Source organism: Apis laboriosa, unplaced genomic scaffold (assembly GCF_014066325.1).
Source record: "Apis laboriosa isolate Shangri-la unplaced genomic scaffold, ASM1406632v1 scaffold53_cov140, whole genome shotgun sequence".
Classification (NCBI taxonomy): Eukaryota; Metazoa; Arthropoda; class Insecta; order Hymenoptera; family Apidae; genus Apis; species Apis laboriosa.
The window spans coordinates 25,266-52,583 of NW_025223656.1; the positions used below are offsets into that span (position 1 = coordinate 25,266).

Consider the following 27,318-nt stretch of genomic DNA (forward strand, 5'->3'; position numbering starts at 1 on the left):
ATACATATTGCGACATATACATAGTGCAACAAATAAATTTATCTTTAAAAAAGAATTTTGCATATTATTTTTTTCGACTATACTTTAATAAAACAATTTTTGTTTTTTTTACAACGCGATAACATATACGTAGATATACGAATAATGATATAACAACGAATCTTTGATAAAACTATACAATCGATTCAAACCGAACCGACACGAAAAATGTATGCCACGATAAGATGACACGATTTTACGCAATTATAAATTTACAATATATGTATATTTTACAGTCTATTAGATACAATAGAAAAATTGGATGAAGCGAAAAATGATTCTATATTGTATATGTATATGTATTGCAATTTCAGTCCCTGTCAGTCCATATTGATTTATTTAAATAATATTTTAGATAAAAATCGTAGATTTTATCCAAGCGATATTAGAGGAAATTTTATCGTACAATCGTGGCCTTTCAGTACCGGTCTTTGAACATGCTATTCGCCAACTACCGACACCTGTTAGTGCCCATTTATGACTGTCTGGTTGAAGACATAACATAGGACTTCCAGCAAATTCTTCTTCCTGTAAATATTTTAAATAAATAAATAATAATTTTATGATTTTAGATGTTTCTTTATGACTTTTTATATAGTAATCATAAATCACTTACATTACAGTCGTCAGTAAAATATGCCGGTTCTGTGCAAATACTATTTACCGATGCGATACTAATATTTTCGCATCGTTCCATCGCACTGTGTCTAAGCTGCACCCTTTGCAGCAAATCTCCTAGTTAAAAAAAATCATTTTTTTAAGAGACGATGAATCATTAAATGAATTCTTACATATTTTATTAATCGTAACGATTTCTTTTTAGTAATATATCAATAATATTGTAAAGTATTTACTAATATTTATGATTATAAATAATAATAAATTATTTTATTATATTGATATATATATTCTTATATCGGTAAGATCACTTTATGAGGTCATAATAACCGCAACGTGGATATTGTATAACTCGTTTCGCTTTAGCATTCTTTTCTTGATGTAACAAATAAAAAAATACACATGTGTTACATATATATGTAATATATACATATATTTTTATGTAATGTGTATCGAAGCAATGATATAACATAATCTTAAAATTTCGAGATACACCTAAAACCTAAGTATCGTATATAATTAAAATTAATACTCACGATTTCTAGCCCATCCGAGGGTATTACAATGAGTTGAATTCATTGGTGGATCTTGATTCGAAGGCAGACATATCGGTCTTACAAAATCCGAAAATGTGGTCACAGGTCGATCAAGTTTTAATAAAACAGTTGTGCTTCCTTCTACCGGTGATTTAATCATACCTATGATTCTACGCTCTTGTTGCCATGGCGATATACTCGAGAGTCGTACAGTACCCATTCTCGCTGACCATTCTGCCTTTGGCTGTCTGTGATTGTATTATACAAAGAAATGCTGCATAAACATTATTTTTATATTGGAAATAATCTAAAAATAAGAAAATATACCCTTGAAAACAAGATGCCGTTGTAATCAACCAATTTTCCGCCACAAGTGTGGCGTCACATACGTGTATCTCTTCTTTGAAGAGAGCTACGTGCCAGGGCCAATCTCCTGGCTCGGCCATTTTATTAAGACCTCGATTATCACTTTTTGCATGTAGAGATTGTACACCGCAGTCTAAACATAAGTTATATTTTGCAGATTCATATAAAATAGGAAAAACAAAAAACTTTTAAAGCTTGCCTCGTACCAAGTTCAGAACATCGGATGTACATAACTTCTTTGCTCGGACAGGGCGCTCTAACGAATGTGATCTCTGTTGCTAATGGATCCTGCATATGCACATATTGAATATTCTCTTCATCGTCGATTCGAACTTCTACGGATTTCATTCCTCTATAAAGAAAAATGATTGTTTTTGAAATAAATATTCACATGCTTTGTTTACAAAAATCAAAGCATGATATACTGACGTATAAGTCAATATACTGCATAAAGAGTTGGCAACAGTTTGAAGAACGTTTTCCATTTCTGTTCCTGGTAACGTTGCATTCAAGTTCGCGGTGCAAAGTTTACCAATAGTACCTTTCTCGTTAAATACTACAAACCCTTCATTGTTATATTTTGTCGTGAACGGTGTATCCGAAAGTTGCGATTTAAGAGATCGAATACTTGGTGCTAAGGAAACTGAAAAAAATATAGAGAAATTCTATTACGATAAGAAAAAATAACTAGAATGAAAGATAAATCTGAAAGATACATACGACAATCTTTTTCATCACTGCCATTGGCGCAATCCATTTTTCCATCGCATCTTTTGCCACGTGGAATACAAGTTCTACCTACACCACAGTGCATATAACCGTCTCGACAATAAGCACAATTTTTCTCATCCGAAAGATCAGGACAATCAATTACACCGTCGCAAATTCTCGGTGACAATGCTTTTGCTTGAAGCGCTTGCACACATCCTATATATACATATATATATATAATAACGCTCAATAATTATAGAAATTCATTCTATTTTTCATTGTTTGAAAAATAAATAAAAGGTTATGTTCCTTTACCTGGTTTTGCTCTACAACCACCTTGATCCACATATTCCGGGAAATTCGAACAATCCAATAACGGTTTGAATTTATCCGGAAGTCGATTGCCACATCCGTTCCAGAATTCTCTACAGAAACTTCTGCAAGGTAACTGCAGTAGATCTTCCGGTTGACTGGATATACATGTCGGTTGTAAAATCTGGCATACAAAGTCGTATGCCAAACGATAACATTCCGCATCGACTAATTCTCTATAATGAAAAAGTTTCTGTAATAATGTAGAAGCGAGATCGTATGAATCCATAATGATCATGCATTTGATAAAATTTGTTTCGAGTTCGCGAATAGATATGTACCTGAAAGCGATCACATCCTCTTGCACATCAGCCAACGAATGATGACCCAATATATTTGGATAAGATGTAACGTTGTATGGTAGATGCTTGCAGTAAGACAAATTTAAACTGGTACATCTTCTAGGAGGTGGTGGTGTAGTTGTTGGAGGAGGTGTCGCAATGGTCGTTTGTAGACCGACTTGAGCATTGAGAGCTTTCAAGCTCTCTTGAACTTCAAGACTTGGTAATTCGATCGTTAAGTTTGTTAAATATTTTGAAGTTTCAGGATTTATTTCTTGTGTAAGAATTTCAACAATATCGGCGGTAGTAATAGTCTGATATCGTGGATCAAATCGAATCTCGAAATGGACCACCAAATTTCCACCTTCGGATCTGCATGTGTACAATAAATAGTTAAACAATTAAGAAAATAGTTTCAATTTTTCGAAATCAAGAGAATGTCATTTATTCGTGAATTGATTATTATGATATATATTTACATATTATTCATAGTAAATTATATAATTTCAAAATCGATTCTTCAAATATGTTAATTTTTTTTAAACTGTACTAAAACGTACTTATGATTTCGAAGTAAAGTTGTATATATCTATAGATTTGAACAAGCTTCAAATTCTTTATTTTTTTCTTTGACATATTAAATTGCTGGTTTTATTAAAAATACTTACCCATCGAGTGCTAATATTTCCACGGCAAGAAATGAAATTCTCACCCAGCTACGACGAAATATTAGATTCAATCGATCACGATACTCTCGCGATCGTATTCGAAAGGCTTCGGAAGAGGGATCTGTTAATTCTGATACGAAGGAATCACCTTCGATCACTCGGAATGTAGCCAAGAAGATTTGATCACCTGGAGGATCCGACGTTAAAAACGTGTCTAGAAAAGAAAATCAATAAAAATCAAACAATTAAAAATGACATTTCTAAGCAATTATTTTAATAACAACGATTATTCATTCGATACAACGTTACGATATCTATTCGATATATATTCGATATCTTATTGTTGAAAATAAATGGAAAGAATCGATACTTTTATCTGATATTATAAAATCTATTATTTACGATGTCAATACGAGTCAAATCGATTCTTTTTATCGTAATTGGCAAGTAACTCACGACACGATATAGAACGAATGAACAAGTTTCACTTTAGGTTAATCGACCGATTTCCATTTTAGCAACTATCAGGGAGATATTGTTTATGTCCAATGATACTTTCTAAATATCCATCTTAAGACAAAACCTTTGTTTGAATGTTAGTACTGCCCATTGTTTTATATCAAAATTATTATCAATTTTTCAACGTAGTTAACATTCAACGAATCAATAAATGAAAATACAAACTAAGGAATTGAGGGCAACCGGGCACGTACAGCGAGACGGCTCGAGGCTCACCTTTCACCGTTCCTTTGGTCGATTATTTTTACGCCGCAAAGATTATTTTTTCAGTTCGCGATACAATTTCTTGCGGACAGTGAACGATCTTCTGCGGATTATGGATCGGGCAAACAACAACGCTAACAACAGATATTTTCATTACACTTAGAAGTAACTTTCGAGTATAGAATTTTTCTCCTACAGAGAACGCAACAAGAAATACGAAACGAATGAAATGTAAAATTGACAAGCATAAACCAAAGAGGTTAAAGTACAATCCTCATTGGCTCGTGCGTTTTTACTACCGAGCGGTCAATTGGATGTATAGTGTAATAAAAAGGACATTCTCCATGGTCCGCGCAGCTCAAGAAAAAAAACTTCAAAAAAATTTCTTCACTCTCGATCTTTATCTAAGCGTACATATTATATATTCTGAGCAAAAGAAAGAAAATTAAACATTAGAATAAAGCTTCAAAATAAAGGCTCGTTCTCGTCGCTGTCCGAATATTTCTTTTCGTTTCTGAATCTCCATATTGTTTTATATGTGCAACGGAATACACGTATGAATATCACATATGTACAATGGAATTAAATTCGACGTAACGAAAGGTTAGCAACTTCGATCTTCTTCGATAATCCTTGAACGCGAAATACTTTCGAAATGGGAATTCGGTTAGTATGATGAAGCATCGAAATGATTCAAGGACACGGATCCCCCCTTTGAGGTCGAATGTTGGAGGGGTGACAGGTAGGACGGCTCGATAACTCGGTCAGACCGTTAACTCTGCTACTTTCAAGGCCTCTTTGCTGGACTCCCAACACGATCGTGGATCTTCTTCGACCTTTGCCTCTCTTTAGTCGCGCAGCATGAATCGTAGACTGTGCTCCATACGCTGTTATATGCGCTTCGTCACGGCTGTATTCGCTTTCTTCCCTGGCAAATCGATTCTCGTCTAAGAATCCATGTAATTTTCGCGCTTAAATCGTCTACGGATAAAACATCCAATCGGTGTACGTAAACGTATTTTCTCGGTAACTCGGCCGAACCGTTATGTTTGCACGCTGAAAGACCTCAATGGGCTCTGGCCGCATCATCCACTTCTTCTTTTTTCTCTTAGCTTACCAAACTCGATAAGATCACTATATAGATCGAGATATTCTTTTAACGTCATAATCAACTAAACAGTTATTCGACGTCTATTCGATCTCGTCTATTTTTCCATATCATTTACATTTTATAATTTCTGAAATATCCTTAAAAATCTCTTAGAATTAGTTTACCGAGTATCGTAAAGTTCTACTTATTTTACATTCTTTCTCTTCCATTCACCGTTACCTATTTATCAACCGTGCATTAATTAGACGAAGATTCTATTTTTCCGCTATTTCTTCGTTACCTGTTTATCGTACGCACGAATGCAATCTCAAGGTGAAGTGCATACGCATTCACGAGGCGGAAAGCACATTCTTACAAACGAGACGATCACACTTCACGCTTCACAAAATGTTCAGACACCGTGAATAGCTCATCCATTTTGTAAAAAAAACAATACATTTCATATCTAGCAAATCATCGGCCGTCGGTTAACCGACGGTGGAGTAACTTCATATTTACAGTTTCGCTCGAATCGACTTCGTCGTTCGAAGTGGAGAAAGCGCAAGAGCGAAATTTCTAATGCGTTTAAAACTTCCTTGGTTGAGCAAACATCGAATAGAAATTATTAAACGTTTCGAATCGAAATTTCTATTTCACGTTTAAACGCAAGAAACTTGAACTTGTTGTACTTACATCCGAGATATATGGAGACTCCAGAGAAGAGAAGGAAAAGTAGAAACGCGGCTAACACGCAGCATCCGCAACGATACTGTCCACCGAGTTTTCTCGTAAATCGAATGTCACTGTCCGATGACAGGATCGAACTCGGTGTCCCTGCACGGCTGAATCTTCTCGTGCTTACCGTGCTTACCGATATCTGAAAAGAAAAAAAAAAAAAAGAAAAAAAGATTTCGATTAATTGGCTGTGTACGTACAATTATTTCGATGAAAGGAAGAGAAAATTACGAAAGAAAAGCTCGATTAAAAGTATCAGGTATGTATCGTTTGGCATCGTTTCTCTGGTTCGAAGAAACGTTGGGAATCTTTCCCTCCTTTCTTTTGCCTCTAGATTTGTCTAGACACGACGACGGAGCAGGCATTGCCGAGATTTCTCGGCGAAGCACGACTCGCATTAACAATTTCTCTATTTCCGTCTTGCAATCCAAATGAAACACAATTCTTTTCTTCTTATTTTCTAATTTACTTATATAGGGTGTTTGATGGAATCAAACTTATAATTACAGTATTAATAAGAATTATAAATTTCGAGATTTTTTTCTATCGTTTTAATTTCTTCCTTTTGCAAGAATTTTGAACACATTAAACAAACAATCGATGAAAATTATTATTTAACGAGTCTTGAAAAAATTTTCCTTTCAAATCTCTTCGACATAAATTTATATGAATTCTTTTTTTTTTTCACTTATTACCGACCCAATTACACACTTCCATTCCAAACGAAAGAGACAGATTCGAAATTCGAGAAAAATCAAAAAGAAATGAAATTTACACATTACAGATTACGTATCTTTTGAAAGGATTTTCAGACTTCACCATTACGGCAAATAGGTTTCTCAATAATTTGCATGTCTTAGAACCGGACACCTCCTATAAATAAATGAAAAAACGTACCGTCCATAATATCTTAAAGAACGCTTGTAAATGTTCCGCGATTAAAATTACGAAGTAATTCTCGAAATGTTACGTAACAACAGGTTCGAAGCGTGCGTTCAAACACGTTCAAGTTGCGTGCGATTTTGCGCGTGCATTTAACACGGAGTGCCACGGATACACGATATAGCGCTACGATACGGCGATGTGTATGTGTGTGTGCGTATATATATCGCGTACGACCACCAGTTAAACATCCACGTCGGGAGCAATGAGCTTATCTTCTGTGACGCGCGCGCTAAGTGTGTAAGCGGCCGTGTAATCGTCTTGGCACCGATGCGCGTGCACATTCGTCACCAACACAGTCACAATGCTCGCGTGTATCCGCGCGAATGCACAAAGGGGCCTACGCCCTCGTTCAAATGTTACGTTCGGCACACGCTCCGTACCAAAGATGGATCGCTACCTTTTCCACCGATCCCGAGTTTCGACGCTTCTTTCGATGCATGAATATTCGTTTAGACTCGTTGGTCTCGTAGGGTGCGTATACTAGTGAGGATAAAAATTGCTATCGAAAATTGAATATTTATTTTTCATTATAAAGGATATCGACGGTGTCCATTAATCAAAAATAAGTGAATTATTCTCGTTAGGGAATTAGAGAATTTTCACTTAGTTTTCCACTTTCTTCGACGCTTCTTTCAACGCGATTGGAATATTCATTTAGACGTTGGACTTAGGTCTAACTTTCAAAAGTTGTTCTTTTGTCATTAGTGGACATTGTTGTGAAAATGAGTCTTAGAGAATTATTTTTAGGTTTTATTTTTTTCAATAGAAAACATCGATAATGATTGTAAGAATTTTCACTCTGAACGTAGTATTCGTTAATAAAAAATAACAAGGAAAATTATTTCAAAGTGAAAGTATGCAAGTACACAATTTTCACTCTCGATGCAAAGATTACTTGGGAAAAAATAATTCTTGAGAAATTCTTTTTTTTTTTCTTTCTTTTCTTTTTATCCTCACGTGAATTCGCTAAAAATCGAATGTTTACTTCCCGAATACTTTCTTGGCGAGGAAAAGTAAATCTTTCGTCTTTCGTCATTTTCGTTGCATCATCATTCCTTTTTAGAAGAAATTGCGAGTCACAGGTTGGAACAACGAGCGATAAAAGCGAATAAATCAGGCATAAAAGCGTGTTCGAAACTAAAGACAAATAGGGATTTTATTCGCGTACGTTGCGTAATTAATCGAGACAAGGGGTGTCTTTGACGAACAATGGCGATATTACGAAAGCCGAATGAAAGTTTGAGCACGAAACCTTTGTACTCTTCGAAACCTGGCTCGATAATGGAAATCTTGTAGGTTCTCGTAGGAAACGCTCGTTTTCACAATATTCCTTACAGCACTTTTTTTCATTAATCGAGCACGATCGATCAGAAGGAAGATACGCGAGTGCAAATTATTATTCGCAACGAAAATTCTTTAACGGGCGGCGTTAGCGCGCGGTAAAAGTATTTCTTTCCTCGGCGATGCAACGCGGCTGAAAGGTCAAGAGACTCGATCTTTTCTTGCTGAAGGAACGGCGATGAAAGGCGGATCCTATGATCCAACGCGAAAAAAAATAGGGAATGCACGGATCGATAATTTCGCGACCCGTTTAAACAAGGATTTAATCAATTCAACCGATCGATCGAAATTTGAGCGCATCAGGTTGGAAAGTAGAATTCAGTGTCGGTGAACGAACGAAGAGATCAGAGAGATCGGCCGAAGAGATTAAGATGCGCTCTTAAACTAGTTGAATCTAAGAGAACGCTTCCGTTAATGGACACGGTCGATGGCTTTAAGGCCGAGAAAAATGAAGAGCTGACAGTGCACGTTAGAAAAGCGCTTTCCATCGGCGATCAAACTTTCGCGAAAGTTTCTTCGTTCTGGTTCCGCAAGAATAGAATCGAACGATAATCAACCAAGAAGAATCGCAAAAAATCGATTTTGATCTCCTCGTGTTTGTTTCCATCGTGTTGCCCCGTGTCGCCCCCTCCCACCCCCCCCCGTGTTTATCGTTCACCGTTTCGTTTGGAACGGGACGATCGTTGTTCGAATTTCGTCGATTTCGAAGAGATAAGAATAGAACGTCCGTCTGTCGCGAAGAAAGAAACGGTGTCATCGACCCAAGGAAAGAATCTACCAAGTTTCATTGGCTCGCCCGGTTCCTCGTGACTTTCTTGACCGTTATTACCGTTATTCCAAACGTCTGAGTACCTTTCCAAAAGAGCAAGAATCTAGGAACGAGTTCTGCTTGCTTTAAATTACAATCGGTTAGCGGTCTACACTGGCTAGTATATATATATACGGGGCACGTGCGTGCACCTAGTCTGATGGCTGGGCAATAGGATAAACGCAGAGCAATCGTTATCGCTTTATCGACCGTTATCTTTACGAAATGCGAATCGTTCTCTTTCTTTTTCCCTGTACATTCCCTCCCTCTTTCACTCTCACACACACACACTCAACACACGAACACAATTTCCCTCGAAAATTGATTCTCACTACGCCAAGAGATCGTGTGCGATTTAATCCCGCTGCTCCTCCCCGTGAATAATGACAAACGCCACCTCGCGTTATAATTCGAACGGAATGCCGGATCGAAGGATTGGGCAACGGTCGGTAAAAGGAGTAACGGTGCATCGCGAGGAGAGGAGGGCCCAACCCAGGGTAACCCAACCCTGCTAACGCATCGTTCTTTGTTCCCTGTCCAACCTAGCTTTCCATCGAGGAACGCGTAGGCATTTGTTTGTGACTTAATATTTTCGCGGTTGAAAAGATCCTTTCCGATGAAATCGATCCCTACGTTTGTTTCGCGCCAAAGTTTCGTTCGTCAAGTTTGCGCAACTGTATTGGCTCGCCGCAGCCCGAGTATAATTCAGTTAATGACCAACGGCGCGCTGCGACGCGACCGCAAAAAATAATTCGCACACAGCCCGTGTTTTCTTTCGCAGCCGTTCCCCCCTCCCCTCCCTCCCGCTCCCCCTATAGAGAGAAAAACGTGTTAATGGTATGCCGAAAGTTCTCTGGCGAGAGAAGGATCGTCACACTTTCGTGGCGAGACAATGTGCACCTTGTGTCGTTCGTTCGTCGTTCATCGAATTTCTCATCGAACTTTTTTTCTTACATTTTCTTTCGCGCCCGATTTCACACGGCGGCCAACGACGTTCGTTTAATTAACCGCGAGACGATTCGAACGAGTAACGAGAGGAAAGCTTGTACTACTACTACTACTACTACTACTATTAGGGGGAAAGTGCGCCACATACGTCTCACCTTCGAGTCCCACGAGCTCTTACGCTTGTGCTCCATCGCGACAGTCATCTTCGACCCGTTAAAACGATCCTCTTCTCCTCCATCAACGTTTCCTCGGTACATTAGCCGCGGCGTGCAGGCGCATCAACATCATCGTGAAATTCAATTTTCGTCTTCAACTCTCTGTTCAACTAACTGTTCAACTCCGTCTTCTATATATATATGTATATATATATATATCGATTCACGCTTTTCAGTTTCTATTCACTGTTTTCTATTCACACTAAATATCATCTACGACGAGTACTTCCTCTCTTAGCGAGAAATAACCCTCTCGATTAACTCCGTGCACTTTCTTTTCTCCACCTTTTCTCCTCCTTCCCCTCCTCCTCCTCCTCCTCCTCCTCTTCCTCTTCGTCCAATTCAATATCGTTCGCTTCTTGACACCTATGCAAAAAATCAACAATTACAATACGGATGACACGCGCGGGCACATGTACACGCGCGCACACGCGCGCGTCACGCAACATATTGTCACGTTATTAAGAATCGCACGATACGAATCGCGATCGAAAAAAATCGCGTAATACGTGACACCGAGTAACTAGATATTTAGAAACCTTATTCGCATAGAGCACTTGACACTGCTGCATTTACCACGATAAGTATATATATATGTACGTTATACCATAGCCTCTTCTATATAGCTTCTTCTACGATCTGATCTTTTATTCGAAGGATCCCTTTTCTATTAAATTTTTTCCTTTTTATTTGAATATACGAATAAACGAGATATCTCAGTCAACAATGCGTTTTCGAAGGAAAACGAGTGCGCGAAAATCTACGGTCTCTCGAAAATAATTTAAAAGAAGTTTTCGACGTTTGATCGATATAAATAAAGTTCGATCACCGAGATTGCGACGATTTTTTTTTTTTTTTTTCGACGGACTTGAGATACGAGTTAAGGAGGCTGTCTCGAACGAAACCAAACTGCCAAGGGAACGGGGACCCGCCGTTTGCTAGATCGTTCCTTCGCTTCTGGATGCACTTTCACGTCATTACCGGTTCTCCACGACACGACACGGCACAACACGACGCGGAGCGCCGCGACGCCTCTATTGCATACACTTGCTGGAAAATGGAAAAATCGTCTCGTCGTTTCGAACGAAACGTTGTTTTCCAACAACGATATTCATGGAATTCGAATTCGAGACACGAATAAACTATTCTGACACAATTCCGTTGTTTGTCGAGAATGTGAAAGGATGCTGGAAAAAAAAAAAAAATAGAAAGGTATCCAAAGAATATTTTTAGCCTTTAACCTGTTCTCAAGGAATTTGACTGCAACCGAAACCGCTCGTTCGAGACTTACTCTTCAAGGGTAACTAGTTAAATTAAACTACGAGCAACTTTAACGCCTTTCTTATTCACCAGACAAGGGCTTGCCAATGAACTTAATTCTACGTTGTACGATACGCATGTACATATTGCATTTTTAATATAAGACTATTGAATTTCAAGGGTAGATCGCGGATGGAAATTAAAGCTGTCCTAAGCAGTATCGATTTCGATTATGCACAAGCGCACGTTACTTCGATCATACGATTACGATTGTTCAACAATAATTATGAAAAAAAAACGTGTTATACATTGAATAATAGAGAACATGCAAAAAAAGAAAAGAAATATTTTACAATTCCACATCGAAAAAAAAAAATATATATATATATATAGAAATGAAAAATATATACAAAAAAGTACTGCATGTTAAACTTACTTTCGTTTATCTTCGTTCGTATAAAAATCTACAGTTAGATTTGGTCGATTTGGTTCAATTTTCGTGTACCAATTTTACATCACTACACGATCCATCTTAAGCCACTATCCAACACATACTTTTCTTTTTCTTTTTTACGACGGGAGAAATATCGAATACGAGCGAGATGTTCACATAAAATTCATCGTGGTATCATATCGTCTCGTTCCACTGTGTTTGACGTTGTATTGGACGACAGCTGCGTCGACCGTACCGGAAACGTTTCCCTCTTCGACTACCGGGAACGTTAAAGTTAGCCTTTCACACTCTACGAAGCAACCGTCAAGGCGATCCTCTTTCTTCGTGTCACAGAAAGAAATAACCGTTAACACGACAGCCGAACCTTCGAGGAGCGAGGTACACGCACGAATGTGCGCCGCTCGGTCTACCGCCGATTAATGACCCGGGGGAAACGTATACGCGCCCTTCTCCAACACATAACGCTTCCAGCGTATACCGTTTACTATCCGCTCTTCGATTAATTGTTTACAATCCTATACGAAACTTTCTTCGCTCGTTAGAGAAGCATCATCCTTCTGGAAATTCTTCTTTAATTTTCTTTTTTTTTTTTTTTTTTAATATAACAGAACGTTTTATTTTCTTCACATCTTTCTTTAACAATCAATGTTAAAATAAATGTTAAATTACATGTGTGGGTGAAATCGAAAATGTCGAAAATTCTTTTCCAGGAAATTATCTCTATAAGATTTTTATTGAAGGAAGAAATTTTTTTGTTAAATTAAATTAAAAGAACATTTAATATTCTATCCATTATAATTTTAATAATCTTTGGAAATTTCGACATTCTCGAATTCTTTCCAATATATTTTTATAAATAACACGTTAAAGATTAATTATTAATTCTTTTCATACGTACTATTAGTTTACTATCTTACTTGCGATTCAATGACTTCGAAGTTCGTTCAAATTCGAAATAATTTAACACGAGTTTCTTCGATCATCTTGTAAGTTTCCCGACTTGTTAATTTCCACAATCCAAAGGAAGAGCGGGTGAGAATGGAACGATCAGTGCAATTTGAATACTTAATCGTTCAGTTTATTCGTATGAACAATTAAATGATACATATACATGGTGTGTATGAATTACGTGTCTCTCACTTAGGTCTAATACATCGACAGCGATCAGAGGCGCGTACAGAGCATCGAACGAAGCAAAGTACCGCCACGATTGCGTAGCTACGTTAATGATAATAATAAAAATTAAGTATAACTACCCTGTAAAATACGTAATGCGAAAGTTCATTGATATTCATTTATATTTATACTTGATTGTAATTCACTGATACTCAAGAATGATACTATTCGTTTCGGAGTTGGCGGTATTCATAGGTAATCGCTTTCTACGATTCAGGAATAGGTTCGTGAAATTTCGGAGGAAATTTATAATACAATGGCCACTCGAGCAATCGACAACGAATCGAAACAATGGTGGGTAATGTCGAACGAACGATAACAAATTTTATTCATGAACGAAAAATCCAACGAAGTGGAAATATATATATATATATAATATATATATATATATTTACGATACATAATACTGATTAATTAATCAACGATGATTTATCCAATAAGTGATTTATCGCACCTCGTTGGACGATCGTTATCATTTGTTTAACATTGTTGTGTCGTGACACTGTTCGGCATTGTCGATTACACGGGTACCTGTCACATCATAGACCTTCCTTGAAATGCAAGATCTTATTGAATCGCAAGAAAAAAAAAAAAAAAAAAAAAAAAAAAAAAAAAAAAAAAAGACGAGTGTCTATTTATACCGCTAACCCCGAAACGAGTAATTTCTAGTAATAGTAATTTCAATACTAGTCTCAAAGCTAGTAATTTCAATACTAGTCTATATTGAAATTACTTAAGAGCCTCACGGATTCGTTTCTCTGGCGAGATACGATGCTGGCACATTTTCAGAGATCGGTGTCGTACCAAGCTGCAACCTGGTTATTATCTTGTGGCGGTGCAGGAAGCTCTCCTAAATGATCGAAACTCAGGTCACCCTCGTGCGCCACGTCCATAGTGTCCATCGCGCCATATGTCGACCCTCCACCTATTTCCAACCCTTGCATCGAATCTACTGGTATCTGGTCATAACCTGTTTTATACAATAAATTTTTAGGATAAATCCAAACGTTTGTATAAACGATTCGCATAAACTACATTAATCGACAAGAATACTACATCAATCGTAATTTGGAAAATATATTTTCACGTAACTTGAACTGTAAATATTCGCGCTTCTCTTTTCTTGAAATTGAATTTTTGTTCTCTAATTTTTTTTTATTATCAGATAAAACGAGTAACTATTGCTTTGATCGATTTTAATATCCCTTTTAATTGACTTAATGATACTCGATACTCAACAACAAGGCAGGATAAAATTAATTAAATTTCGAAAGAAGATAAAGAATAAATGACAGCCACGAGGAAGGAAAAATTTAAATCGCATATTTCACCGATGAGAATAAATTATTTATTTATTTATTTATTTATTTTAACAATATGCGCTCGTTCCCGCGATGGCAAACAACGACAAACGTATCTTATCTAATTACTTACGAATACTTATCTATGCTTCTTTCCACCACAAAGTACGATCACTTAGAGAAAAGATGATAAAGATACAAATATACCATGCATAAAACTTTAAAGATAAATTAAGAAAAATGAAAAAACACGCTACAATGAATCCGTTATGTTTTTGAAAGAAAGAAATTAGAAAAAATTAAAAAAAAAAAAAAAATAAAAATAAAAAAGAAACAATACATTCATAAAACGTGCAATGTATATATATATATATTTATATGTATGTATGTATATATGGTATATGTGTATGCGTGTTCGTGAGCGCGCACAATACATGTTAAATACAATAAAAAAGTATCGCGATCAAAATAAAGAATTTAAGATGCGAATTAAAAAAAAAAAAAAAAAAAAAAAGCATTGTAGAAAAACATGTAGCGATACATAGCGATTAATAACAAAGCAGATAATAACAGAACAGTACGTAAGAGCTGAGTATCACCTATGTTACTGCGAGATACTGTTGATAGCCTGTACTTTAATATAAGTCCGTGGGTTAAGCTGCTGTTAAAATAACATAGAATTAAATGCATTGCTTTCTTCTTATGATCGATTGTTTTTTTTTTTAGAAAAGAAAAGGGTTAAAAAAAAATATTTAACTCTCGTATATACCGCACAAGTAGGGGAGAGGAAAGAGAGAGAGAGAGAGAGAGAAAGAGAGAGAGATAGAAAAAAGGAAACACGAAAAAAAACACATAAATCCGCATTACCAATACCAATTCGATTCTCGAAATGCAGAAATGAAGAAGATCTCAATAATGGATGATTTGTGGGTTACAAAGGCGTATCAAAAGTTTCGAAGATCGCACCGTTAAACAAAACGCGAAAACAGAAGAAAAAAACATCGTGAAAATCCATTTGTTTTTTTTTTTTTTTTTTTTTTTTTTTNNNTTTTTTTTTTTTTTTTTTTTTTTTTTTTTTTTGAAAAATTCATCTACGCCCGATCGATTCTATCGATCGATCCGAAAGCAATAACTGGATAAAAAAGGATAAGGTTCGTAACTTACCTTGCGGTTGATACCCTCGGCCTCCATGGCTGCTGTGTACACTAGGGGGTCCTTGTCCATACATACCATCATAGCCTTGATCAGGGCCAAGCATGTCCTGAAGAGATTAGGTAGCTCAGATCAACACAAAACGTATTCTTCAACACCAGTATCACCGACAAGTCCGCGTAGAAAATCGTCGTTTTTTCAAAATACATACATCGAATACGCGTTTTTTCAAGTTTTTTTCAAGAAATAGTAATTCGCGGATGGCTATGTTACTCGGTCTAAGGAGTAGGGGTAGTGGAACACGAATGGTAATGAAACGCATTCTCATGCATAACGTTGCAAATGAAGAATATCGCAGTAAAATAATCTCGCTGTACAATATTAATACATATTCCATTGCTCCATTAGGCACGATGATCTTATGATCCGTTTTGAATCCCCTTATGAGCATGTAAGGTGTGTGCGTAATGGGTACGTTTGCAGTGAATATATAAAAAATTATACATTAGCATTTCGTATTTCAGTTAGATTATGATGAACACATATACAATATTTCTCATAATCATAATATAATAAGTGAAAGTTTGTTGTCAATTGTATACTTGGATTTTTACTAATTGATATAATTGTATATATATATATGCAATATTAATTAAATTGTGCAAAGTGGAATAATGGATGACATTCACATTTGCAAACTATCTAGGTACACATTTCTAAACTTACATGAGGGAAAGATTATGCGCATGTGCCTGTTACTAATCGAGATAAAATTACGATATCGTTATTATGCCCTCGTGGCTCAATTTACTTATAACACGATGTAACCAAAATGTAAAGGAAAGGAACGTTGAATGAATTAACATACGAACCTATGACGAATTGTTTCGCAAATCGGCTTACTTTGTACGATTTGTTGCAATCTATTTTAAAGCTGGCACGGTAAATAATAGCGTGAATAAAAATTTTATCGCAGCAGCACATGCCGCTAGATGAAAACAAAAAAACCAAAAATCGGGGCTATGTTACAAAGTGTTTTGTTGTGAACGAAATAAATTTAACCACGACATAAGCGTGAGACAACATGCATCGGTACAACGTGAACTTTTGCATACCTGTAGATCTGGACCCATCCCAAAGTCAGCGTTATTCCAAAGATTCGTATCTTCGCGCAACAAAGAATTGGTAAGTTCCATGGACAGTCGTTTCTTGTATTCTTGTGGTTTATCCTCGCTCATACGGAATAAAACAGCTGCCGCGTATGTCGCGACGCCTTCGTTCCTAGAGTGAAGCAGTTCTGTTAAAGGAGCTGTAGCACCTTCTTGTTCGATCATTTCAGCACCTTCCTTGTCCGCGGCAAGCTCGCAGAGTACACCAGCCGCGACACGTTGAATATTCTCAATCTCGTTGAACAATAACTGCAAAAAGAAAGAAAAAAACGAATTCAGATACATGAATAATCAATAGACAATTTAAGCAGATAATTATAAAAAGAAAGGTAAATGGTATTTTTACATTTACAAACCTGTACGAAAATCGGAATCACGTTCTGAGATCTAATTATGACCCTATTGTGAGATTCCCTTGCGAGAATATGAAGTGCGCCCACAGTACCCTCCACTATCTCTTCCATTCGGACACCACCATCTGCGTACGCACCTGACGCTTGCTGGCTTCCAGTACTTGCCACGGACGAGCGTTGCTGCTAAAGAAGAATCAATCTTTTTTATTCGCATCCCAGGTATGATCAGTAAGAAATAGCATCGAAAGCGATGCTCACCCGTTGCGTTTCGGGGAAAGCACGCATCAGAAGCCTGACCAGATGATGAATCGCGCCGTGATCGCGTAGAGGGCCGTGATTTGCGGGGCAAAGTGCCAGATTGCGAATTAATCCTATCACCGCTTTAACCAACGGCCAACGCGAAGGCGGGTGTAAAAGTTTTACTATAACCTGAATTCCATAATTTAGGCGGACAGAATTCTGTGCCATTTCTGCCTCCACGTGACGTGACGTTAAATGACGAAGCGCGCATACTGCTGGCTCGCTAATCTCTTCCCGACTATCCGCATAGATGATCGTACGCACAAGAGCGTCAACACCTCCCACTTGACATACCGTTACTTTGTTACGTTGATTATTGCAAGTCAGATTAGACAAAATACCAGCGGCACATGTGACGACATTTACATCGGTAGAGCTAAGAACTTGTACAAGACTTTGTAATAAACCTTCCAATCCGTCGACTTTGGTGCCAGCGTCCGATAAATTTCTTAACGTCCACAAACAATTTTGGACGAGTCTTTGACTTGGATTACCGAGATGCATCGCAAGTGCTTGCATACCACCAGCTTCGACTATCACCGGTTTATTACTAAGGCAAACGGACAACACTTTCAATGCTCTCGAAGTCGTCCACAGAAGCTTCTCGTAATCGTAAGAACGCATAATGCGTACCAGTTCTATTGGCCCTTGAGAAGCTAATATAATTAATTTGCTCTCTTGATTACCATACGCAAGAATTTGCAAGCAATCAGTTACTATAGCTAAAAATTTGACATTATCCCGTTGAAGCAGAGCAACCATCTTTTGTAACCCTCCTGCAAGTCGTACAGCCATTTTGGAACCATCCTGATGTAAGAGTAAATTATGCAGTGTCGTGATTGCGTAAAAGAGAACGGATTCCATTGGGGAACTCAAAAGCTTCACAAGAGCAGGTATACCGCCACTCTTAAAAATAGCCAGCAGACCTTGCCTGTGATGGGACAAATTGTGCAAAGTACCAACTGCTGCCTTCGTCGATTCGAGATCATCACTGTTTGAAATGGCACGGACTAGGGCAGCTACCATTTGTGAACTGTTCATAATGGCGTGACGAGAAGCTTCCTTCTTGGAAAGTTGATGGACTACCATTGCTGCCTTAGATACAACGACTTGATCCTCGTCATTTAACAATTTTATTAATTCAGGTATCGCGCGGGTTGCAAGATCTGCGTCATCCTGATAATTTATCAAATTGACAACTGCATGTTTCAACATTTGACTTGGTTCTGCCAATCTTTGAACAGCGGTAGGTTGAGCTGGATCGTATTGCGTAGAGGGAATTTCTATACCTTCTTCCAATGTTTCTGGAAACATTGCTGCCCGAACACGTTGAGATCTTGTATGATTCAATTGTTGATTCATTTCATCGACTTGATCTTGCGTAAAACCTTGAGCAAATCCCTGATCCAAATCAAACATCAATTGATCACCTTCCATCTCATCGTCTTCTTTGCCCGATAAAGATGGTGCTTGGGTAACGGCACCAGAATGAATTCCAGAGTCACCCAAGTAAGAGTTTTGTTGCCACATTAAAGTTTGTTCTTTGGCAGAGCCCATGGGTAAATCACCCAAACCTTGATAATTTCCGTGAGACACTACAAAGTTAATTTTGCACAAAGTAATACAAATTGTTTGTGTAACTTTTGAACACGAATAAAATGAAAGAATTACTCACTTGGTCTAGATTGATTCGAAGACATTTGATAACTCATGGCTCCTACGGGAGAATCTACCCACACCTAAAATAGAAAAAAAAAATCATGCTATACAGTTTTTAAATGTGACTTTTTATTTGTGATTAACCTATCACGATAAAAAGAAGTGTAATAAATTGTATATTAAGACGAGAAAAAGGAAGAAAAAGGAAACGTTAATACAAAACGTTACAATATATGATAAGTATTTAAACATGAGAACGGACGTGTTAACACGATGTTTCAAACGCATTCAATGTAGCGTGAATAGCGCGGAAAGGAATACAGAAATATAGTACGTGTGGAGTACACCTCTCGTCGATTGGCACAAGATTAACTAAGAAAAGAAAAAAAAAAATCTCCTCGATATGACGAAGGAAGGAAGGTTTAATCTTCTCGTTCAAAGTTTCAAAGACGCCACGACGCGCGTAGGGTCAGTGCACTGTATCACGAAGAATGGAAGGAGGATGCAACTACATGGAATGTGGGCACGATCGAAAGATTCCTCTAAGCGTTGTTGCAGCTTCCACTTTTATTTTGGAACACGAGCGGGGGCCGCGTTGATTCGATCGAATCCGGTATGAAATCGTATCTAGAGATACACACAAGGCGCGAAAGATGCTCGATTTCCAAAGGTAGAGGGACGCGCGTGGGCGTGCGGCACAACAAAGGCTCTGAGAATGCAATGCATCACCATTTTCCGAGGATCCACGAGCGGCGGAGAGTGGAGAGCGGAGAGTGGCAGGGAAGCGAAAACGGAAGGAAGGGGCAACACACAAGAGTGCTGACTATGATACACTAATGGAAGAGAGAAAGCGAACGAGAAAAGGAGAGAGAGGAAGAACACTTTGACACACCCAGCGTAAACACCGCCGTCACGGAAATGACAATTTTTTTCCTATCGGTCGATGTAATGGCGAATGATAAAATTATACTTTGCTTACCGTATCGCGAGGATCGACCGAAGGCGATTTCGTGAATCGTGCTCGAACAAAGACACGAATTATTCACTACCTTACGCTCGATCCACTAAATTCCCTTTTGCCCCCGACGTTCAATCCACCTATCTCTTCTCCGTACGAAGCTCTTGGCCTTTCTTGCCTCGAATCCGTCAACTAAAGATGGCGGAAAACGACGCGGAACCTTCGATTCTACCGCCACCTGTCGACTGAACTGATTCGACGAGATTGCAGAGGTGCTCAATATCCATATTACAACCTCGATTAGCTGGTTGTCCGTAGAAGAATATTTATCGATTTTTACCCTTTGCGAATACTCGATCGTATCTAACTCAAACCCGTTTACCGTATTTCCGGGAATTTTATAACTAATTTACTTCTTTTTGTATTCTTGTTTCTTTTTTATACGTATTTTAAAATACTCGTAAAATCAGTTACTCGTTGCATTTCGATTTTAAGGTTATAAACTCGAAATTCGACGAAAATAAGAAATAATACTATTAAACGTACGTATTTTTTTTTTTTTTTTTTTTTTTTTAATGAAAATTAATTGATCTATGATTTGATCTATGATTTTGTAAACGTTGCATATAACGCGAATAATTAAATTTAACGAACTGTTTGCTTTATGCATACCTTGGTGATTGAAAAAAAAAAAATCTATTTAACCGATCAGCCGGTATGTCAGAAAAAAATAGAACGCCAGATGGTGAAACTGGCAATATCCTATGATGCGTCTGAATATCTCGTACGTACAAAGACTGAAGGATAATATTCTGCAGTCGGGGAGATCAATTTCAATTAAAAGACAATTCCCTAGGACATGGCAATTTTTTAATGGATTCGCGGGTATTTGTCCATCCACGGTAGTCGAGAATTTCTGATCGAGTTCAGGAGTAAATCGTGCAGTTGGACAGCTAGAATGCGCACAAAATAACAGACACCGGAGTCCAAAGTAAAATATACTGGCCGTTTGGCGGGAACACCATTCGTTATCGGCTGCGCCCACGCCGATTAATTTTCGGATGCGTGATGGCGGTACCGTTCCTTCCGTTCCGTACAGTGATGATACATTTTATGTCAACGCTGATATTGAACGGATAATCGGAAAAAAGGAAAACGCGTTTTGAAATACATCATCGTGCCGATATTGAAATATCGAAGCGCAAAGCTTCCTGGAATAAATTTATGCCCGTTCTTTCAATTAATGACAAGCAATATAACTACCGTTTGTATAATTTGAAAAATAAAGGAAATGGTTTTCCGCGTATAAAATTTCTCGATCGGTTTATGTAGCAAATATTTGTCTTTCCATTTAACGCATCAAACGTGAAATATTAATTCGAATTCGCATTATTCCTCAATTCTTAAATTCCATATATGCAATAACCAAAGGCATATATATATCGAGAACGAAAATTTGAAAATCTATCGACTCTTGTATGATATTAAAATACACTTTATAAAAAAAAAAATTTTCTTCAAATCTTAAGGAATTATTATAATATTATATCGAGACAGGCAGATATTTTTACCACGATTCATCGTACAAAAGAATATTTTTTGTACACTTTCTTTTCACCAAACCATTTATTTATTTAGCCCACGCTCGATCGTATCGAGAGAATACCGTTTTTGTCCCTCTCAACCAAATCGGTAAAATCGAACCTATTTAATATCTTTTCGGAACAGTAATCCATGCAGATCGATCGATCGATGCACGATCGATCGATTTCGTTTGAAATGACGGAACGAACCGAGGGGAGGGAGGATCGACGATACATCGTGACTTACATATATATATATATATATTCAGTTTTAAAAAAGGCGGAGCTTTCGTTTAACCGTTTCGTCCGATTTAAATACACGATCGATTCTTTAAATTTCGCACGGTCTTCGAAAAAAAGCAAGGCACCGTCTTGAAGGGAGACCAGGTAGAGAGCATAGAGGGTGACAGATGCCCGTTCAACGGTGTGTCTCCCCACCTACGCGGCATGCTGCTGACACGAGCGTTTATGTCTGCATAAATTCTCATTTGAGCCCCGATAATAAAGTAAGCACACGAGGGGGACGGACACACGTTGCCCGGTTCGGCGAGCACAGGCTGATACATAGATCACCGTTGAACGCGGGGCAAGAAAAGGGAAGGGAAGGGAAGGGAAGAGTCGGGCAGGGTTGTGAGAGATAGAGAGAGAGAGGGAAAAGAGTGTGTACGTGTGTTTATATGGAGGGAGGAGGGGAGGGAGAGAAAGAGGGAGATAGAGACGGGGACAGAAGGGGATGAGGAGCCGCTCGCAGGGGTGGAGGGAGCAACGATGGCTAGGCATATATTTATGCGTATCTATATAAGGTGCACACGAACAAACGTTCGAGTCTCTCGAACGAGTCAAGCAGCTACACAAAGCTGGACGCGTTCACGTACACACGAGATTCTCGTCGAGATGCAACGTGCTTAATTATATGCATTCTCAGAATCCGCGCTGCTCTCCACCGCTTAATGCCCGTGTATTCTCCAATGCTTCGTGTTTACGCGGCGAAAGGAAGGATAGTTACCGTACCTCATTCACCGTTCCATCTTCTTAACAGGGGGAGGGGGAGAGCTAATAAGGGTGCGCTTATGAAACGAACGCGTGCGTTCGTCCGATATCATCGAATTCCTCTTTTATTCCGCGACCCAATCGATTCGAGAATCGATACGCTCACCCCTCCTCTCCCTTCCCCCTCCCTTCTGCCCTTTCCTCATGGTCACGAGTGATCAAACGGACGAAAGTTTCGACCAATTCATTTTCTCCACGGGAAAGCGTGGATACCGTTTTCGGTCCCGGGGGGAGGGAGGGGGGGGCGAAGGAAACGAGTCAACCTCGGGGAGAAGTTTCGCAGGCGCACATTTATATATCGTCTGGCATCGGTTGATGGAGTGGTCTCGTGGCTAATGTCACGAGCTAGGACAGAGCTACACGCGATTCATCATCATCCCTACCGAAATTCCAACGAGTTGAAAAGAATGTGCATCGTTACGTATATCGTTACGTAATCCTTTCTCGAACCTGTAAACGATCGATCGCGAATCGAATGTAATTTAATAGATAAAGAGAGAGAGAGAGAGAGTTAAAAGAAAAACGAGAAAGAGCAGTGAACGAGAGAGGGGAGGGAGTAAGAGGCCGTGAGAGGAGGAGGAGGAGGAGAGAGATACGAGGGATAGGATCGTGGTACCGGGGCAACTCGTCGAGAGATGGTATCCGGGGCGTGCCTCGTGTACCGCGGCGTCGTCGAATCGAAACCCTTGGCGAAGGTCATCGAGATCAGCACGTACCCGTGCACGTCGATCAGACGATTTTGTGCGGCACACCTGCGCTCAGGCTTATCCGGCCTCTCACGCCGGTGCCCCCTCGCGCGCAACAGCGTGTGGGTGCGGGCTGACAGCTCCTATCGGAATGGCTCGGATAGGTTATTGGAGGTCCTCAAATGGTATCGAACAAGGTTCTGGTGGGCAGGCGGGGAGGGGTGATAAGAGGGAGCGGTTTCTCTAAGTATCGCGAAAGGCGCACACACGCAACGAGCGGCCATGCACGAGAGGGGGCCCGCGAGAGAGGCGAGAGTGTGCCGGGTTACGATTCGAGGCTGTCTCCTCGAGCTAAGCTACGTCGATTTCCGTATGTACGTACGTACGTACGTACGTACTCGTACGTATGCACGTACTCGGACGTGCGTATATTTGTGTGTGTGTGCGCGTGTACGTGTGTACGTCCAAGATTGGCCGGTCTACTCGATGCCGAGGGAAAAGATACTGCGGGACGTGGCCATCACTGATGAGCCAACCCACACCGTGCGACAGCGACAAACAGGACAGCACCGGGACAGGACAGGACCGTCTCGCTCGGTATCAGGACTGTAAATCCGGGATTTTATTCGCCCGGTATCGAGGTTTATAGTGTCCTCAGTGGTGGGAGTGTGTGCGCGCCGTTCGTGTGGCTTGAGTTATGTTCAACCGTCTCGCGGCAAGACGTTTGCATATCTCCGCTCTTTCGCTCTCCTATACGAGGCGACCGTCTTAGGACGGCGGAGACGAGCCGAACGCCGAACGGCGGAGGGGAGGAGGAGGAGGGGGGAGGAGGAGGAGGGGGGAGGAGGAAAGGACGTTCCCTCCCCTCCCCCCTGCCTCGTTGCAGGGACCACCGTTCACTTCCCAGGTCCGTCATCCTCCGCCTTATGTCCTCCGCGAAACGAGACCTTCCTGAAAAACGCGCGGTTTTATCTTGGCCCCCTTCGCCCCCCCCCCGGTATACACCGGGGTATTAACCGGCTGTCCGGCGAATCGAATTTATCGGACGGCCTGGCCTTTATCGAACGCCCCCACTTAACGTCCCGCTTAATTAGACACCGGCCGACCGGTGTGCTTAATGACGGAGGAGCCCTGATGACGCTCCTACTGCCATCCGATGCCTCTTTGACGCCCCTATCGCCACGCATGCGCCTCCCCCCCTTCCTACGCGCATCCTTCGATCCTCGATCCTCGGGGGAGGACCAACCGAAAAAGCTGAAAAATCCTTTGCCCAAATTTTGTCGACCAAGTTTTTTTCGATTTTTCTCTCTTATTTTATTTTTTTATTTTTCTTGTTTTCTCTTTTTTTCTCTTCTTCTTCTTCTTCTTCTTCTTCTTCTTCTCGCCTCTTTCGTTTCGACGCGGGTCACTCCTCTTACGGATCGCCACGCAACTTCGATATCGAGATGAGAGAGAGAGGAAAGGAAAACGGGAGTGGCTGGTTATATATATATATCTTCCTTTTTTTTTAATCCTGCTCCTCCTTTTTTCTCTTTCGTTTCGAAATACTCGACTATCGCGATAGGGAAAAAATTCGGAGGCCGAGAATTTCGAGGGGAAACGCGAACATGGGAGGAGGGGAGGGGACCCACGCGTCTTCCCTGTTACGTTGCAACAGGGAAATATCCTTTCGGGAAAAAGAGGGAGGGGAGAAATGGAAGAACGTTGATTACAGCTTCGAAAGTCGACGGCCACTTTTACGACGAGAGGTGGAATAATCGTATACGTTCTTGCTACCGGATAATTTTAATAAGGTAAAGAAGATAAAGCCGAACGCCTTGATGTTGGCAAAATGGCCGGGATGCATTACGCTGCTATCGGAGGAACCGATAATTTTCGCGTTACGCGACAAATACCGTTTCCTTTTTTTTCTTTATTCCCCTTCGATTATTATACCCCCGATGATTTTTCGGCATCGAAGAAAAGAGCGATTTGCATAAATTATCGCGACGTCGAATCTCGAACGAAACGAAAAAAAAAAAAGAGAGAACGATATGGAAGATCAAGTACGACGTGAATCGACGTCTTTTTTTCCCTTGATCGAACTAAATTAATTCACTCATTACACTCTCTCAATCTCCCCATATATATATATATATATATATATATATATATAGCGGCAAATTTCCAATTTCTCGAATCATTGACGTAAGAAGACGAAAACTTCGAATCTCTCCCCTCTTTCACTCTCTTTCATGCGGGCACCTATGTCAAAAATGGAGAATATAAGAAAATCGGTGGATACGTAACGGGGGTATATACAAGGGGGAAGGAGCCGATCGCGTTATCGATGTCCCCACGTTTGCCCCAACTTTAGCCCGAGCTTTAACGATAAATTATCGGGATAGTATTAGAAATTGATTACGCACCATTGATTATTCGGGCACGAATGCCGCCACGGTAAATACTGGTTATTCGGCAATAATTTATCAGAGATTAGTATTAGTTCCGTTGTTCTGGTTTACCGATACCCGAGCTATCGCGCGCGAAAGGAAAGTCTCCTCCTCCTCCTCCTCCTTCGGGAGGAGGATCGTTCCACAGGGAGTACAGAAGGGAGGGGGAGAGAGAGTTTCGCCTTTGCGGTCGAAAAGTCGCGCCCTTCGAACACGCGACGTCTCCTCTCCTCGTCGCGGAGAATTCGAACGATCGGCACGCAGGAAAGCGGCATGCAAGGGGGGAGGGAGGGAGAGAGAACGAGACTTATAGAAATAAATTCAATTGCAAGAATAATTATCGCCGCTTATCCGCGTATAAAGTAGGATATCGTACGGCCGGGACTCGTGACAGGTACCAATTACCTTCATAAATGAGAAGCATTCAATTCAATTTTCATAAATAAGAGCTATTCAAATGAGCGGGGTGAGGTGGAGATAAGAAGAGCGAAAGGGAGAAGGAGGGGGAAGAGGACGACGACGACGACGACGGCGACGAGGACGACGACGACGACGACGAGGACGAGGAGGAAGAAGGAGGAAGCCGTCCGAAAGAAGAAGTTCCGAAGAAGAATCTCGAGGAAGAAGAAGAAACGGAGGAGGAGGGGGAGGAAGAGAGAAACGGTGGAGGAAGGTGGAGAACGAAGGAGGCGGGCTGGCAGCGAGTTTTGGTGGCGGGGAAGTGATCTAAGCGATGCGACAGCGGGGAGTAAGCTGGATATATTGCCGCCTGAGAGCGCGCTGTTTTCAACCAATTATTTCTACTTGTGGTTGCATGACGGGTACGGGCATGGCCACGGCGGGGTGGGTCGGGGGCGGCAGCGTACGAGAAAGAGGCGAGTTAATGCCATAAATACATCAGCGTTATGGATGCCAGCAATTATATGAGCCCCGACGAGGTGGAGCGCCTCGTTGTGTATACGTATGTATGTATGTATACCTATATCTGTCTATATGTATATATATATATATATACACACACAAACGTATGTATATATATATATATATATGACATGATCCTTCGGCCCCGGATACCTCGGCCTCACCTTCGTTGCAACTGGTCCGGTTCTCACGTTAAATCGAATCCGCTGCCAATCGAATTATTTTCGTCCGTCGTGCAGCACTCCTCTTCGCGTCCCATCCGAGATGAGACAACGGGACTAGAGACTTTCCACGATAACTGACCCGGTACATATTCGAAGGAAGAGAGAAAAAGGAACGGTTCGAAAGATTCGAATATTCCGATACGAAAAAGATTCCCTCCCCTCTATCCGATGAAATACGTACACGCGTATACTTACGTGTTAATGTCCCCGGCCGCGAATTCGATACGAATTTAAGGGGCAGCTG

At 40.0% G+C, this 27,318-nt stretch overlaps 2 protein-coding genes across 7 annotated transcripts; both read right to left on the reverse strand.

Moving 5' to 3' along the window:
- Positions 1-64: 64 nt before the first annotated feature.
- On the reverse strand, positions 65-12,728 carry LOC122717631 (atrial natriuretic peptide-converting enzyme). 2 transcript variants are annotated; one of them, XM_043941876.1, is made up of 14 exons: positions 12,093-12,728; positions 10,548-10,762; positions 10,337-10,500; positions 6,098-6,281; positions 3,592-3,805; positions 2,924-3,295; positions 2,586-2,818; positions 2,280-2,486; positions 1,989-2,202; positions 1,766-1,911; positions 1,521-1,692; positions 1,194-1,441; positions 656-774; positions 65-567 (listed from the first exon to the last, which is right to left on the reverse strand). In XM_043941876.1, the coding sequence occupies exons 3-14, from the start codon at positions 10,436-10,438 to the stop codon at positions 391-393; spliced, it is 2,388 nt and encodes a 795-aa protein (XP_043797811.1). In that variant the 5' UTR covers positions 10,439-10,500; positions 10,548-10,762; positions 12,093-12,728; the 3' UTR covers positions 65-390. The 2 variants fall into 2 exon arrangements, with proteins under 2 accessions (XP_043797811.1, XP_043797810.1); XM_043941875.1 differs by having other exon boundaries at positions 10,337-10,762.
- A 438-nt stretch (positions 12,729-13,166) lies between these two features.
- LOC122717630 (armadillo segment polarity protein) lies at positions 13,167-20,359 on the reverse strand. 5 transcript variants are annotated; one of them, XR_006347235.1, is made up of 8 exons: positions 20,200-20,359; positions 19,237-19,300; positions 17,520-19,156; positions 17,265-17,444; positions 16,855-17,157; positions 15,752-15,848; positions 15,187-15,248; positions 14,168-14,256 (listed from the first exon to the last, which is right to left on the reverse strand). XR_006347235.1 is itself a non-coding variant. In XM_043941873.1 (7 exons), the coding sequence occupies exons 2-7, from the start codon at positions 19,271-19,273 to the stop codon at positions 14,072-14,074; spliced, it is 2,436 nt and encodes an 811-aa protein (XP_043797808.1). In that variant the 5' UTR covers positions 19,274-19,300; positions 20,200-20,359; the 3' UTR covers positions 13,167-14,071. The 5 variants fall into 5 exon arrangements, 4 of the variants coding, with proteins under 4 accessions (XP_043797808.1, XP_043797806.1, XP_043797807.1 ...); XM_043941873.1 differs by lacking the exon at positions 15,187-15,248 and having other exon boundaries at positions 13,167-14,256; positions 17,265-17,441; XM_043941871.1 differs by lacking the exon at positions 15,187-15,248 and having other exon boundaries at positions 13,167-14,256; positions 20,200-20,358.
- Positions 20,360-27,318: the final 6,959 nt, after the last annotated feature.

Bases quoted from the DNA above. Each gene is read 5' to 3' on its own strand.
- LOC122717631 (XM_043941876.1), bottom strand. From the start codon at position 10,438: ATGTACCGAGGAAACGTTGATGGAGGAGAAGAGGATCGTTTTAACGGG. The intron at 6,282-10,336 runs GTGAGACGTATG...TTTTCTTTTCAG, and splicing joins AGAGCTCGTGGGACTCGAAG to ATATCGGTAAGCACGGTAAG. The intron at 775-1,193 runs GTGAGTATTAAT...TTTTTTAACTAG, and splicing joins CCTCGGATGGGCTAGAAATC to GAGATTTGCTGCAAAGGGTG.
- LOC122717630 (XM_043941871.1), bottom strand. From the start codon at position 19,273: ATGAGTTATCAAATGTCTTCGAATCAATCTAGACCAA. The intron at 19,157-19,236 runs GTGAGTAATTCT...TTAACTTTGTAG, and splicing joins TTCGAATCAATCTAGACCAA to TGTCTCACGGAAATTATCAA. The intron at 17,158-17,264 runs GTTTGTAAATGT...TTCTTTTTGCAG, and splicing joins TGATTCCGATTTTCGTACAG to TTATTGTTCAACGAGATTGA.